Genomic DNA, 15,403 nt, shown 5'->3' with positions numbered 1-15,403 from the left:
TTGACAAAAATAGATTAAAATACAGAAACCGGACTGAACTGGACAACTAGACGGACCTCCACGTCTAGATGTTGAATGGATGCTGAATTCAAATATCTATAGAGACTGAACCCTGATTCTGGTGTCAGGTGTTGGCCTTCCTTCTCACATCAGAGACATAAAGTCTTTTTGTTCTCCATTGATTCACTTTAACTCTTTAATTTTGCAAACCCTTTGGGATAAGATGGATTGATGCATGTGGTGAAGATCCATGCAACTCACTGACGAGGGTAGCATGCAATTTATTATAAACCGAGTATGCTAAGCAGAGAGATGCTTTGACTTTCCCATTTAAGAAAAAATAAAGAGGCAAATATTGACTGGATGCTAAGAATGTCTATGGCTCTTCAAACGCTAATGACACCTCAATCAATCCAGCGGTATTTGCCCACCATAATTCACACTCTCCAATTCAAACTTGTTTAGCCAATTACAACGGGCTCCTTCCATCAGTTAGATCTAATAAACCAATTCTCAGTCAGTGACTGGACGGTCTCTGGAGAGCTTGGTTTCTCCAGGAGACCTGCGTCAATATTTCAGACTATTAGAATAATGACCCTAAAGCTACATTCTCTCATTATACAGGATTTCAATAGAGGCCCATGTGTGTCTTGCAAACGTCCTTGTTTACTTAAGAGGACAGGTGGTCAAAACAGACATCTGTATTCTCAGGAGGACGACAGCCCCTTCAAATCAGTTTAAATGTGAAAATTCCCACCTGCTCTGGGCTGCTGTTCATAAAAAGTATAGAAGGTTGTACAAATGTGCAAATCAGTCAGTTTAACTCTGTAAGCACTGGGTAATTCTGCTTCAACCTCGTTTTCTTGCTACTCTGTATCAATAAGTCAGTGGTAGGCCACACTCATTTTCATTTGGAAAATTGGCCCACAGAGACGCTTAGCGATGGATCGTAATGAGATTTCCTCATAAAAAAAAAAAAAAGGAATCAAATAACATTCATTTATGTCTCAACACATTTCCGCTTTTTGCAGAGAATGTAGGGAGAACAGAAAAAATACATCTAGACTCCCTGTTATGTCAAAGAACGTCTGTCGACTGATTGCTTTGGTACACAGCCTGCTGTGTCGACCACAGCGCTAAGAGGAATCGGCAATAAATAGCATAGGAAGCTTTGATGTGGAAATGAAATAAAACAGCCCAACCCCCCCCCCCTACAAAAAAAACAAAAAAACAAAGCTTGACAAAAAAATTCAACCAGAACAAGGCTGACATATGCTGTGACGATTACAGGTCTTTCAAGCGTACTAAAAGTCCTGGAGTGTGAAGTTTATAGCCTTTACTTCAAAGGTTTTGTGCCCTGACTACAATTAGTACACAACCCAGCCAGCTATGTATTAACCACCATACCACTTTTGTTTTTTGTTTTTTTACACCTCCTCCTCCTACTCCTCTCCCTCTCTCCCTCTCTCCTCCTCTCTAGCCTTGGGCTCCTCTTTGCTCCACATTCACGTGGGGCCTTGGTGTTAAGGGATCCTCTTTCCTCACGTCTTATATGAAAGCAATGATATAACAGAAGCCATGTGACACACTCCAATCTAGACATCGGAGCGGGCGTTTACGTCAACTGTAACTAAGGGGAAGAGGAAGTGGCATTACTTATGTAGGTCACATTAAAAACACATGCACGAAAACCAGTCATCACTTTCCAGAGAGCTTTTTTTTCCCCCTTTGAAGAAATGCAACATCTACGTCAGCGTGTCTGAAAATGCTGTATAACAAACTCAGGTCCACTCTGGAAAAGCTAGGAGACAACGGTTGGTCAGCATCCACTGGCTGTTAATGGACAAGATGAAGCTTGGAGTCTGTCTAGTTCAACAAACGGAGGAGACCTTGTTCTAAGATAGCACTGACATAGACTTAGTCGTTTTGTCTTAGCATTGTCTAGTGTGGAAAGCTGTAACTGCTTCTAAGCTAACGTTCTAACCTTAATCTCTGTGATAGATCTGTGGCCAATCAGACGACAGTAACGATACAAATGAACATAATGAGATTATGAACTGGGGAATGCTTATACTAAAAATCTGGGAGGAGTCAGAGGAAAATATTGCAAATTGCGCGATAATTAATTCAGGAGAGCTGAGGCTGAAATGGTGTTTAAACAAAGGGTATTCCTCTGAGGATGAGGAGATACTGCAAACAAGAGAGAACCATTCCCAATTACGCTTCCAGGCATTAACCATCACACATCTACACGAATATACATGAGAAAATGCATACAATTTATATATGAACCAATATGGATTTCTAAGCACTAACTAGAGCAAAACTGTTTGTTTATGTTATGTTGTTGTGCGGGTACACATGCACAAATGCGTCGTTACAGACCTATATTCTGTGTGAAAAAACGTTGCGTGAATGTTCATGACTCACGGTAAGCGGGTCGGCAGGGGTCACTACGAGTGCTGTCTATGGAGTGGTTGCTGGACACCGAGGACACGCTGGAGCTGCGGACGAAACCGAAGGCGGCCAGTCGGGGTGGGGGCAGGCGGGTGAAGCCTGGGGGTCGTAAACCTGTCTGGGCTGGCTTGGTCAGCTGAGATTTTGTAGCCAGACCTGGGGTAGTTTTCCTCTGGTCTGTGAAAGGAAGAGGCGAGACATGTGAGTGAAATATCGACCAGAACTGCTGAAGGAAACTCCTGTAAAAGATACTCTATGACAGTAAAATATACGTCACAAAGGCAATAATGTAGCCTTCAAAAAGCAACTGCTGTTTGTTGATGTTTAGAACACACCTCCACATATACGTAGGAAGCCATCTCCTGAAACTGACCTAGATTTTTCCCTGAAAGTGGTCCATGTCCTGAAATGATCTTTCCTAGAGAAGCTGAGTAGACAGGGGACTTTTTTTTTAAACCATTCTCTCCTGTGAGACATATAGAGCCGATTTAAACAGGGCCCTGATTCAGCCACTGTAAAATCCCTCTATAAAGAGACCAGCTACTGGCCTGTGGAAACCACTGCTCCCTTCAACCATTCATCAGCTCCCAGACAAGCACACCGTTCTTTAATACTGTATAATGAGACTGAATTTCTCCTCTACCTCCCTCTCCCTCTCCCTCTCTCTCTCTTATCTGTAGTTCTGTAAGGAATGACTCCGTCTTCAGAAATGTAGCGTTTATATATCTAGCACTACAGGTGCCCACCACAGATAAAGCTATAATGGTGTAGCCATGAGGGAAACAACAAGGACCAGTTGGTTCTGTACAATGGTTCACTGCCACAGTTTCCCTAAACAAGGCACTAAAGCTCAAAGCTTCCCCCAAGGCATGCTGCCTTAAATGTTTGCCACCTTAAATTAAACATAAAGTAAGCCCTCAGACCTGTACGTTTATCTCAGTGTCCAGTGTCATCCAAGGACTGGAGATTTGCAGTGAGCATACATTAAATCAAATCAAAGTAGCACGCGTCAAATATCAAAAGCATAAAACGAAAGACATTTGTATTAGTGACAAAAAACAAACAAGCAAGCAGGAAAAAACACAGTGATGTCAATTCTAACTGATTTTTTTTTCCTTTTTTTTTTTTTTTTGCGTGAGCTCTGTATGCATCTGTACTACAAACACATTGAAATATCACAGTGGGAAAACATATTTATGGATTCTGTAAGAAAATGCATGCGAGAGAATGTATTTATGAATTCTGTGTGACTGTACACACGGGAGTCCGCAAAGATACTGGAGTCCGCCTGTGGTCCTGAAGGGACAGTTCCTGTTTTCTTTTCTTTTTTTGTTTGTTTGTTTCATTTTGGAGGTGCCTGTGGAGCCCAGCAGGGAGGTCGTTCTCAACGAAGGACCAATTCTCCTTTAATTACCACAGGAGACTGATCATTAAAAAAGGCTCTTGTCGGGCTGAGCCCTGAGACTTCTGCTTGTTCAATGGTAAAGCTCCAGCTTATTTTTGCATGCATTATTCAAATATGAATGAGCATTGGTTAAATAGAGTGTGAGGGTGTGTGACACCCTCTTTCCCCCGATTCTTACGCCAATTAATCTGTTTAGATGCTAAGGGTTTTGGGACGGAAATTGAGACAGCGGGTGGTTTTCTGTGATGATCTGACCAGTGCATCCAGAATGTTACCAAAAAAATGAAGGAGAAGGTAGCATTCACATTAAAGTATAATGGAAGCTGTCAAATACGAAAAGGATATTTATAAGGAATACGAAATATAAAGATAAAGATCAATTTTACTACGGCACCATAATGTGATATAACCCACAACTCAGAACAAGCCAGGTCTTAATCACAACGTTAATCGTAAATATGATAAATGTTATCACCATGTTAAGACATAAGAAGATAACAGCTCCAGGCTTCTCTAGGACCAGAGACTTGCCCACACTGAAGGTTCTATAGACCTTAAATTTGAGGGTTCATCTCCTTTGAGGTCATACAATACCTTAGCTTACCAACACACAACAACAACATCTTTTTTTTTTTTTTTTAGACAAATACCGTGCGTGCAGCTGTAACAAAATCAAAGAGAAGCAGCGGGACGGCCTCTGTCCAAGCTTTCCCTCCCACTCTCTTAAAAAACAAATCCCTTAAGAGCTGAAGCCTCAGCAGTGTTTACCGTGACTCTACAGAAATGGTCTCACGTGGGCTGTTGTATGGCAGTCCATCGCCACAACCGCCTTCAAAGAACAGAAAATCCTTTTCCTACTTTAATCTGCTCTCCTTGTAGGCGAGGGAAGGGGAGACAAAGTGGTGTTTTACGGCTTTTTTGGTGAGGGGGGTGTGGGGGTGTGGGGTGGGGGAGCAGTTAGTGTAAAAAAGAGGGTGCAGACACATATGCGTGCTGATACATCATTGCTAGCAGGTGAATTTATGGGCCCACTGTGGTTGGTCAGAGGGAATGTTCTCCATCCTGCTTGGAGAGATAAATCATGTCTGTACCCCCCAACCCACACAAACACACACACACACACACACACACACACACACACACACTAGAAGGCACTGGGACCTTATTTATTCAAATTTGCATTTGCATGTGCATTTGCACTTATTAATTTGGCACAAGCTCTCTTCCACAGAGACTGGTAAAAAAAAAAAAATTACACAGTTAGTACTCAAAGTTAGGTGAAACAACCTAAGTCCAGCTTCCTACAGGCTCACGGTGCTGCACAGAATGACAAAACTCTACAATAGGAAAGAATTCCTCTCTCTGCTCTCTCTCTTTCTCTCCTTCAGATGCTTATCAGACCATACTGTCAGCAGTGGCTGTGCTCAGTGGTGGCTATAGAGAGACAACCTGTGCAAATGATTACCCAAGGAGCCTCACTCTTCAGTGAACAGACGCCCCCCCCCCCCTCCTCCTCCTCCTTCCCCCTCCCACACTGCACAGCTATCTCCACCAATCAAACCTGCTGGTGCTTAACTCTCCCCTTGGGCCATCAGGGTCTTTAATGAAATTGCACCCAGCTTTCCTCGATGTGAGGGTCCCGGTCATTAAAGATAAATGTGGCCCTGCACTTCCTATATCTCCCCTCTAAGCAGTGGAGGAGGGAAGAGATGCAAGTCTCATAAAGGTTTCAGTTCAATTCCATGGTCGTGTGTCAGAAATCTCTGCCCCAATGAACAAACAAATTATTTATGTCAACAATTTCCTTATTTCCCGTCTCATTTTCTTAGAGGAAGAGAGGATTTTTTATATATATATATATATGTATGACCTAAAGGGGTTACCTTCCAAAACATGATCTGGGAATTTTAGTTGAAATCATGTGAAAGGAATACTAAAAGACTGAAATGTTTTTTTTTTTTTTTCAATTATGGCTATATGTGGAGAAACACATTGATTTAATTCCCCAAGCGTTAAATTGCATGAATATATTATTTCACAATATACATTCACCAAAACATCATCGGTTCAACAGGACATTCTTAATTGAATGAATGAGGAAAGAAATACGGTTGAGAGAACAGAAGCCATTGACAGCCAAGGAAAGCACTGAAAAATTACACTCAGAACTAGTGACAAAAATACACAACCAATCCTTTAAGCAATTAGAGCCTTCTTGAAATGCTTATTACTAATCCAGTTCTGTGAAGCAGCCTTTAGCATGAAGGAAAAGAAAAGAGGGTAAAAAAAAAAATCACTCTACAACCACAACTTTAAAATGATTAAGCTGGTGCATATCTGAAGAATATCTATTTGTCTCATATGGTGGCAGGTTAGCTTTTACTCAGCCAAAGAGAGAACAGCAACATTTAATGCGGGTCTGACATTTTCTCGAGTCATAAAAGGATTTCTGTACTAATAAGTAGTTCACAGGAAAGATAATCCTCTGCGGGTATGTAAAAGGAAACATATCACTATGGCTCCCATAGTACTACAGTAAATATTACTGTTCCAACCAAATCACGCTCACCTCACTCTGTCCAACACTATTCTGACCCAGATGCTGGTCTGCACTTTCCCAAATCCTTAATCTTAGCGCCCCACTACAGGAGAAGAGTGCACATGCTTGGGGTTCAAGACCCCAATTTCATTTAAGAGCTCTGGAGTTCATTTCTGTTCCAGAATTTTGCTTCGTTCATTTCTCTTTAAACCGCCGTAAGGGCCGAATCACACAGCCATAACCTCTACATCAAGAAGTGACAACTCAAACAGACCTTTTAACTATATAAGCAGATGAACTTGAGCAGGAAAGGGGAAAAAAAAAAAAAAAACGTGTTCAAGCCACTGAACTCACATATGACTGTGCATATTTACGTATGCAGTGCATATATTCAGTGTACAAGCAGAGTGCTAAGCGGAGATGCCAGCAGGAAAATACTGACATTACTTATGTGTTAATTGCTTTGCACTTCAAAGACTTATAGTGCCTCAAGGGCCAAACAGCAAGGAAACTCAATCCATATGCATTAATGGGAATTCTGATGAGGATACAACATGATAATAGTATGCAGATATGAGTGAGCATTTGCCCCATGGACAGAAAATGAAGGGTTGGTGATGTTGGAGGGGGTGGAGGTGGTGATGATGATGGTGGTGGTGGTGCTGGGTGGTGGGGGTTAAGTTGTTCAGATCAAATATGAATGAAATAATATCTAATGACTTTGCCACCCTCCACGGGCAAAGTCATCTCGAGTAAAGCGTGGCAGTGTAAAAGTTAAGAATTTTAAGAACTAGCAAAAACTTTGTCCTTACATTCATTGCATATGAAATTTCGTCTCAGCAGAGATGGCACTGCAAGGCAGCAAGGCAGCCAGCAGAGAAAAAACACACACCAGCAGAGCCTCAGACACGTTTATCTATTCAATTACTGATTCTACGCTGATGACCATTAGATTGCAGCATTCCCAGATTATTTATTCTTTTTTTTTTTTTTTTACTAACGCCTTAATGTTCTCTCCCCCTCTCTCTCTCTCCCTCTCTCTTTCTCTCTGTCATGCTCTTTCATATTCTGGCTATCTTTCTGAGACAACTTGTCTTCTACAGCCTGGTGTGATAGTTACTGATTTTGGTATTAAGTATGCCAAAATTAATTTTCGAGACTACATTTTAATGAGCTCCTTCTTATCTTAAGCTAGTTTGCAAAGGATAAGATTTATATCAGTTGATCTTTTTGATGAAAATTGAAAAGTGAGGTCTAGTACTTTGCATCTTATTACTATAATATGTTTCTTGGTATGTTTTTCAGCTCACAGTTCATCTTATAATCAATTTTTTATCTTACCTGAGGGTTGCTGATGGCTTTGTGTGGACGGGTTCACTGCTTCCACTGGCTGACTGAAGGTCAAAGGTGACTTCTGACCTGTTAGTTGTACCCTGTTTTTGGCAGCAGTTGATGGGGCCCTGGTTACGGCCCCCAGGCCAAGCTGGGGTCTCAGTGCCCGCTGTGGACGAAAAAGCCCTTCTGTCCCACGTGTACCCGTCTGTGGTCCTGAGGGGTTCTCTGCTCCCGGAACCTGGCCCTGATTCCCAAAGCTGCCTGGAGATCTGCTTGTCTGATATGAAAAATGAAAAGGATGAACAATAAAATGAGTCTTAAGACATCAGAGAGTCCTCTAGACAACAATAAAGACCGTTTAAACACAGATGCTTGCTGAGGGCAAGAGAAAAATATTGAGATTAGTAGTTTAAAATATTAAAAAAGCAGATATCACATTTATTTGCTGGGAGCATGTGAGGTTAGTGAATTTGCCATATTGCTGTTCTACCACAAACTCTCAAATACAACATAGCATTAAATCATTCAGTTCTTGTGGTGTTTCAACACGCAAGTTCAGTCAGTATTAATAAGTCCTACATAATAGTACTCCACAAAATATCTGGATGTGGACAAAATGAACATACTGACAATATAGAGCACTCTATATCTTAATTAAATGGTTATCACCCTTCTTGCTGTCTTGCCAAGAAAGCTTCTCACCATTGCAGGCTGGTACTTGTTCAGCGAACCGTAGAAACTATCTGCCCTGCTGGTCAATTTGTGGGGCATGGTGTGGCTGGGAGGTTTGATTCCCGAAGCCACCAGTCCGGGGGAGGAGAACAGCCGACCCTTTTGCATTTCCTGTCGGTACTTGTCGTACAAGAGGTTGGAGGCACTGAGTATGGCAGTTGTTCCAGGGTCTCCTCCTGTTTTGGGTGCCTGTGTGCTGGTGTAGGTGTTTGAAAGCCTTGAAGGCAAGGAAGAAACTTCATAAGGGCCATCCAAAGACTGGGGCTTCGTCTGTGGGCTCTTGCGAACGTAGGTGATGATTTTTGGCCGAACACTTTTGGGCTTTGGGGGGCACTTGGGTGGGGGAGACTTCTCATTTGGACCTTGTTGGAGGAGAGGTTTTTGAATGTTGCTGTTCAGTGTGGTCTTCACAGGGGTTCTGAGGCCTGTGCCGTAACCCTGAGAGACGCTACCGTACCCAAGCTGCGGTGTCCGTGTGTTCAAAGTCTTTACAGGGGAAAATGGGGGATGTTTGCGTGGTGATCCTGTGGCTTTTGGGCATGGAGGGGTTGGGGCTCTTGTAGGGCTTCCACAGGGTCTGTGGCTCAACTGAGTTCTTCTCTCCAGGCTGGAAGGGCTTGCAGTTCGATCCCGTGCACCTTGCCTCCTAATACTCTGGGCCTCCCTGCCAGATGGCTGACAGGACAGAGTTCCTGAGCCTTTGCTGGCAAATTGATGATTACTGTCAATGTTCAATGGTTCTTTGAGGGCTGACTGTGGGCTGCTGATGTTGTAACCTATTTCTGAGGGGTAGGAGGGCCGGCATCCTGATTGGGTTTCCATGTAAACTTGTCCTGAGTGTAGCCCTTGTCCTGTCTCAGGAGAGAATGGTTGTACAAGTTGCCGGCGGCATGGCAGGACTCTTTCGAGGCTTTTTCTGAGCTCAAAAGACATGCCATTACCCTGTTTGTCCTGCTCATAATCTGTTCTGGCAGGTAGCTTGCTAGACCTTTGATCTTTGATACCCTGCCCATTGGGTGGACTCCCATTTTCACTGGTTAGCTGCATTGAACCATCTCGGTGTGAAGCTCTCTTCAGAGGCCGACTGCGGTCGTGTTGTGGTGGGCCTAGTTCCTGAGGCAGTGTTGTGGAGTTGTGGTTTTGGTCCACATAGCTGGACTGCTCCCTGCTTCTTTCAACTGGGAAGACAGAATGATCTGGGGCAGACTGTTGGCCTCTGCCTCGGGCTGAGGTAGGCTGGATGGACTGAGAAATGGCGCTAAGAGGCTGTGACCGTCCAGCACTGTCCAGGGCACTGGCCAGGCTTCCTGAAAGGTTGGGCACCGTTGAAAGGCAGGATACAAACACGTTACTTTCAGAACCGCTTCGAGTTTCCCTCAGGCCTCTTCTTCTCCCTGACTGAGAAACCGTGGTCCTGAGATCCAGAGGTTGCACATTTTCCTCAGGGTCCTGTCCCTCTGTACTATGGTTGTCGTTCTGGTCTCTCCTTTTCAGACTGGGGGCAACATAAGTGGAAGCAGGCACAGACTGTCCATCAAGGAGCAAGTCTTTCATTGTGCCATCTCTGGGGTTCTCACAATTTTTCCCTCTTTTCTTCTCAACAATGAAAGCCTCTAGTTCCTGGCACTCTAGCAACTCAAACTCTTCCAGCTCAGGGTCGTCGCACTGGGAATGTGTCCCCCAAATAATGCTACTGTCCTGAGCCTCATTCTGAGGCACAAGTGGGGGCAGGGGGCTGCCACCCTCTGTGCCTCTCTCCTCTGTATGGGGCCCCTGTATGGGGATTTGGTTGGCATTGGCATCGCCATCAGGAGCCAGCAAAGCTGTTTTGTTGTTGTTTTTTATTTCTCCCCTTCGGTTGTCCTGTGGGTCTTGTACCTCTCCCTGCAAATTCATGTTATACAAATCTGAGGCTCTCTCAACAGCTCCCTGATGGTCCTTGATCCATTAAAAGACTTATTCCTCACCTGCTTCCTCTGGCCTTTTAAAGATTTTCTGTGCAGCCAGAGAGTAGAGACTCAAAAAGTCTAATTTCACATTTTTTTCCTCATTCGACAATATGATTGTGGCTTTATCTGCTTTTCAGGGTTTTTTGCTGTTGGTTTTGTTTCTTCTCACTTGAATAGCTTCTCAGGTGACATTTTGTTGCATGTGTGAGAATTGTACGGTCTTGTAAAGTCCAAACCTGCACAGATAAAAAAAGAGCATCATTACAAACAGTTAATATTCCTATATTCTCAATTTCTTCACCGAACATAAATGACAACAATCGACAACATAGAGATATGAAAGAATGTCTAACAGTCTAATCCTTGATGGGCAGCTTAATCTCTGTTGAGATTTGAGGTGTATAGATAGGGATTGGCATCTCCATACCACAAAGATCCAGAGGGAAAAAAAAAACTTCCTGTATCTTTTCTTTCTCCTTGCATTGTTTACTCCTTGGTTTGGAAGCTATTATGATTACTGACAGACACATTTCAAGGGCCCATTGTTTTTGTTTAGGAATCCAGATTTGACTCGGTCAGATCATTGGCGTTTGCTCGTATGATAAATGTGTTGTGGATGGTGATTGAAGGTGTGTTGAGAATATCAAAAATATACTCGAAGCAGAAATGTCCTTTTATATGTAAAAGAAGGACAGGAGAACACTTTATTCCCCCTAATACACGTCTCCTATCATCGCAGGATGAGAGTTCAGTCTGCTAAATGTGATAAATATGATTCCTGTAATCAGAGAGAACATGAGAGTGATTTCACCAAAAGTCTAAACTATTGGAGGAAATGAGTAGAGTGCACTCGGCCTCACATATCCAGACCCAGTTCAGACAATAACAGCATTTATACCCTAGTCCTTTTCTTCTCCTTTTTCGTGGCTGTGCGTGTCAAAGCGGATTGGACTGTGACACTCTAATCCAATTCGGACTCGCTAGTCCCCCATCAAGCAGAGCTCTCGGATGCTTGATGGAGAACTGGTACCCTGGCCTGGTCAAACGCTCCCTCTCTTTATTACCTCAGAGCCAAGGTGCTTCGCACGATGAAGATCAATTAACGGACTGTAATATTTCCTGCGTCTAATTTACATCCATTTAAATGCTTCAATTTCCAAGTCTGCCTAATGAAAGTGAGATGAAATTGTGATGAAGGGAAATTAAAAAAAAAAAAAAACTTTTCAGGATGTTTTTGGCTTCCTGGCTGAATGACAGATGGCAGTATATTCTCATCTGGTAATTAAATTTTTCAAATCTCTGCTCCTGAGGATTCTATGTGGGGAATGGGGACTGTAATTAAAGCAAATGAAGACTGATATGTGGTGAAAGTGGTAAAGTGGAGTGAAATAAAGACAGGCAATTTGGCAAAAAAACAATCTTTTTTTGCATGTCTGGGTCTCCCAGTGGATACATGATGAAACAGCACTGAAAACCAAGAGAAAGGGGAAAAAAAGAGTGGAAAAAATGCTTGGTAATTAACTTTTGTGCCTTAAGAGGGAAATATAACACTCAGCACAAAGACGGCATAATAAAAAACGAGAGAAAAAATGAAAGAAAATAATCCATTAATCAAAATGTTTTCAAACAACTGTATAAAACATTAATGCACTAGCTGCCTTGCACAAATTGTCTTTGGACACACATAAGAAGTTGCCTATGGCCTTAGTTCCTACTGTAGGACCAGGTCTTGGAACAAAGCCAGGACAGTTTTACATTCACACAGTCTTTCTAGCTGGCTTCAAATCTGCTGACAATGCTCACACTGTGGGAGAGCACACAGTGGCTTAGATGGACTATTATCAATCAAAACATGCTATAGATTTGCTTCCACGGCAGAGAGCTCGAAAGCATTTACATGCATCCTTGCATACATTGACCTAATGATTTTTGGCACAGTCACTTCAGCTGTTCACGTCAATCAGCAGATTCATCGACAAGATTTAACATTTTAACTCACTGTATAGACTATCAGTTCTTTTCTGAGATTCATGCCTTATACGTTTCGCCACAGATCAAAATAAAGGCTTAACTGTATCCCAGCAAACAAAGTACCCTCTCTTTGTACAGAAACAAAACAATCCATATTGAGTTCAGTTAACTACCATGAGAAAAGGTTTCTAGGAGAAGTATATTGACACTCCAGTGATAAGCTGGTTTATTGTCCTTCCTGCAGAGCTGCAAGCAGGACACCCTCCATGCAGACACGGGCAAACGAACAGACGCACGAACAATTCTAATGTGAGATCAAATTAAATACGTGAGGGAGAGAGGCATGAAACAGAGGGTCCAAATCAAAGAAATAATGGTGGAAACTGAAGCCAGCCCAGCAGCCTGGAGCTGAACATACTACAAGACCACCACACAGATGGTCTAAATCAAGCATATTCAACGTTAGCCGTCATATCCAAATTTGGTCTGTTTTTACACTTGTAGTTAATAGAACAATTAGTGCAACTGATTGGCTACAGTGGCATCAGATGTGACTCCTCCAAGCTAAAGGGCGGGTCGAAACTCTGGAGGTCCCATCCTTTGAAATATGTGAGTTAAACAGCTCCGCTCTAACTGAAGGCAAAAAAATTCCCTTAGAATTCAGGATATATCAGATTACAGAATCATTCTCTTTTTTTAAGAATAGCAATGCAGTGTCTATTATTATAAGTGTCATATGGGAAACATGACAGTGCTGTGATTGGCTGACATAGCAGATGTAACATGGCCCCAGTCTGCAGTAATGACTTCCCTATGGACGTCCTTTGGTTAGATATAGACTTATCAATCAATGTTTAATGGAATCTGTACTGACTTACAGGCCTCATCCTCCAAGCCTTCCTTTTTTAATTGACTGTCAACTTGTGCTTCTCTCTGTGAGCTGAATGAATTGTGAAGTAGCCTGTTCTTCAGCTCTGACTCTGAGTTTTTTTTCCAGTAGAATAAAAAAAATTATAACTACCGTCTCATAATCCTGCATCGACAATCAGATATTCCTAGCTTTTGAAGTTGTATACCAATGCACCATAGCAGGGACTAAAATAGATTGTGTAGGGGTGATCTAAAGTAGGGGTGAAAGAGGAAGATGAGAAAAAAGCAATATGGTAAAAATATAACCTAATGGTAAATGAAAATATGAAATGAGCAAGAGTATTCAAAACTCTCTGATAACACTCAAAATGTTTGTCCTTATCCTGTGCCAGCCTGTGAATAAATGTGCCTCAAACAAAGTAAAGACAGTAGCCAGTGAATTCAGCATGTGTTTGTATCTAACTCTATGTAGCACGGGTTAACAGTAGTTAACAAATTGTCTTGTCTCATTGCACAGTAGGGTACAGACACGAAGGTTGCGTCGAGAGTCAGAGGAAATGTGTAGAGAAGCACAAGTTCTGGTTAAATACACTGTGCCTCCAAGGTACACAGGAACCCATGGTCCCCTGTCTCCTTCATGCTGTCTCAGTCTCTCAGACTCCTCTGCCTCTCTAACCATAGGGTTGTGAATGAGACCCTCTCTGACTGACTGTTACATCAACCAGGAATATTTACAGACGCAGGCACGGTGCCACTTCAAACGCTGCTTTGAAAAGGGGCTTGTGATATGATACAATCCATCAAAATTAGCAGTGAGTGAGGTTAGTCTGATTGACCAGGAGAGGTAAAACAGCACTCGTGCATGTCGTGCGTGCTGTGGGAAGCCTGCAAGGAGGTGTATGGTGTGTGTGTGTGTGTGTGTGTTGGGGGGGGGGGGGGGTGGCATCATCATAAACATGTTTTTATATAGCTATGTTTCTGCTCTTCACAGCTCTGTGGCTGTGTGTTGTCATTCCTGCACAGAGTGTTATTTATCCTGTTAACTGGCTGGCAGAAGAGCGCGCGTGTGACTGTTACGTATGTGCACGAGTGTGAATTCGTGCTGTACAAATAAATCATTCCAATCCTTCCTTTGAAATCATGAAGCAGCAGGAACAATGGGATGTAAATCTCTGTCGTTTTACAACAGCATGCTCTCTGTGGGCTGAACAATGTCATTCTGTTTGTTTTGCCATTGGGACACTTTACAATATCTTAAATAGACACATTTTTCAGATTTGAAAACAAAATGTGTTAGCATGTTAAACTGTATAACCCTTATAATGGAAACCTGTCTTTTGTTTATTTTATGTATTTATTTTCATCTTAGAAGATACCATGAAGATGCTTTAGGTGAATAAACACGAGTTAAAGAGGGAGAATTTTAATTTCTACAGGTTTTAGATGTAGTGAACCTTAGGTACAGCACAGTGTCCCATATCTAAGCCAAACTGAATGAAACATATTAATGAAACCACTTTGAAGTTCCTCTCTTACTGTGAAACCTTTAAAGCTGGTTGATGGTGAAAAAAAGAGAAAAATGTAGCCAGGTTGTACCACTTCAAACATACCGTGGGCTAAACCCCTGCAGCTGAAATGTAGAACTTCAAAAAAGTCAAAAAAAAAAAAAAAGAGGCAACCACTGACTGACCTCCAAACGATGAAAATAAAAATGTTTGTTAAACGTTCTGTTTTTCCCCCCCAAAATCTTACACTATCCATTTCCCTTCTCTCATTCATCTCTGATTCTTTTTATTCATTTTTTTGGAAAAAACTGAACTTTTAAAAGGAAGCCTTTTTTTTTACTATAAGGTACTGAAATTCAGTGACAGCTGAGGTGCTCACTCCCAATCTTTTCTGATGAAGGAGAAATGAATGATGAGCTATTAGCTTTTGAAGAACATTGCCTCTCTCTCTCTCTCTCTCAGAGAGAAACAGTTGTGAGCTTATCTGCCATCCTGCAGCATGTAAAGAAAACCAGAACAGCGCTTAATTACATCCCTTCCCTCAGGTCTTACCGCCCAGCTCCGTATGTTAAGCCTCACCATCTTTTCATCTTTTTCTCCTCATTCTAACGGAGAAAAAAAAAAAAACGGAAACGGGAAG

The 15,403-nt window shown here is 42.3% G+C and overlaps 1 protein-coding gene across 1 annotated transcript in view; it reads right to left on the bottom strand.

Moving 5' to 3' along the window:
- mtus2a (microtubule associated tumor suppressor candidate 2a) overlaps positions 1-10,364 on the bottom strand; it is a 31,979-nt gene extending 21,615 nt beyond the window's left edge. The window contains exons 1-3 of the mRNA XM_030793129.1: positions 8,439-10,364; positions 7,743-8,013; positions 2,431-2,634 (exon numbers count right to left, since the gene is read on the bottom strand). Of these exons, the coding sequence (XP_030648989.1) occupies positions 2,431-2,634; positions 7,743-8,013; positions 8,439-10,364 (2,401 nt within the window). The remainder of the gene's footprint in view (positions 1-2,430; positions 2,635-7,742; positions 8,014-8,438) is intronic.
- Between the last annotated feature and the right edge of the window lie 5,039 nt (positions 10,365-15,403).

The sequence above is a fragment of the Chanos chanos genome, chromosome 15, assembly GCF_902362185.1.
Source record: "Chanos chanos chromosome 15, fChaCha1.1, whole genome shotgun sequence".
Taxonomy (NCBI): Eukaryota; Metazoa; Chordata; class Actinopteri; order Gonorynchiformes; family Chanidae; genus Chanos; species Chanos chanos.
Note: the sequence above shows the minus strand (reverse complement) of the source record. Positions and strands in the feature narration are given on the sequence as shown.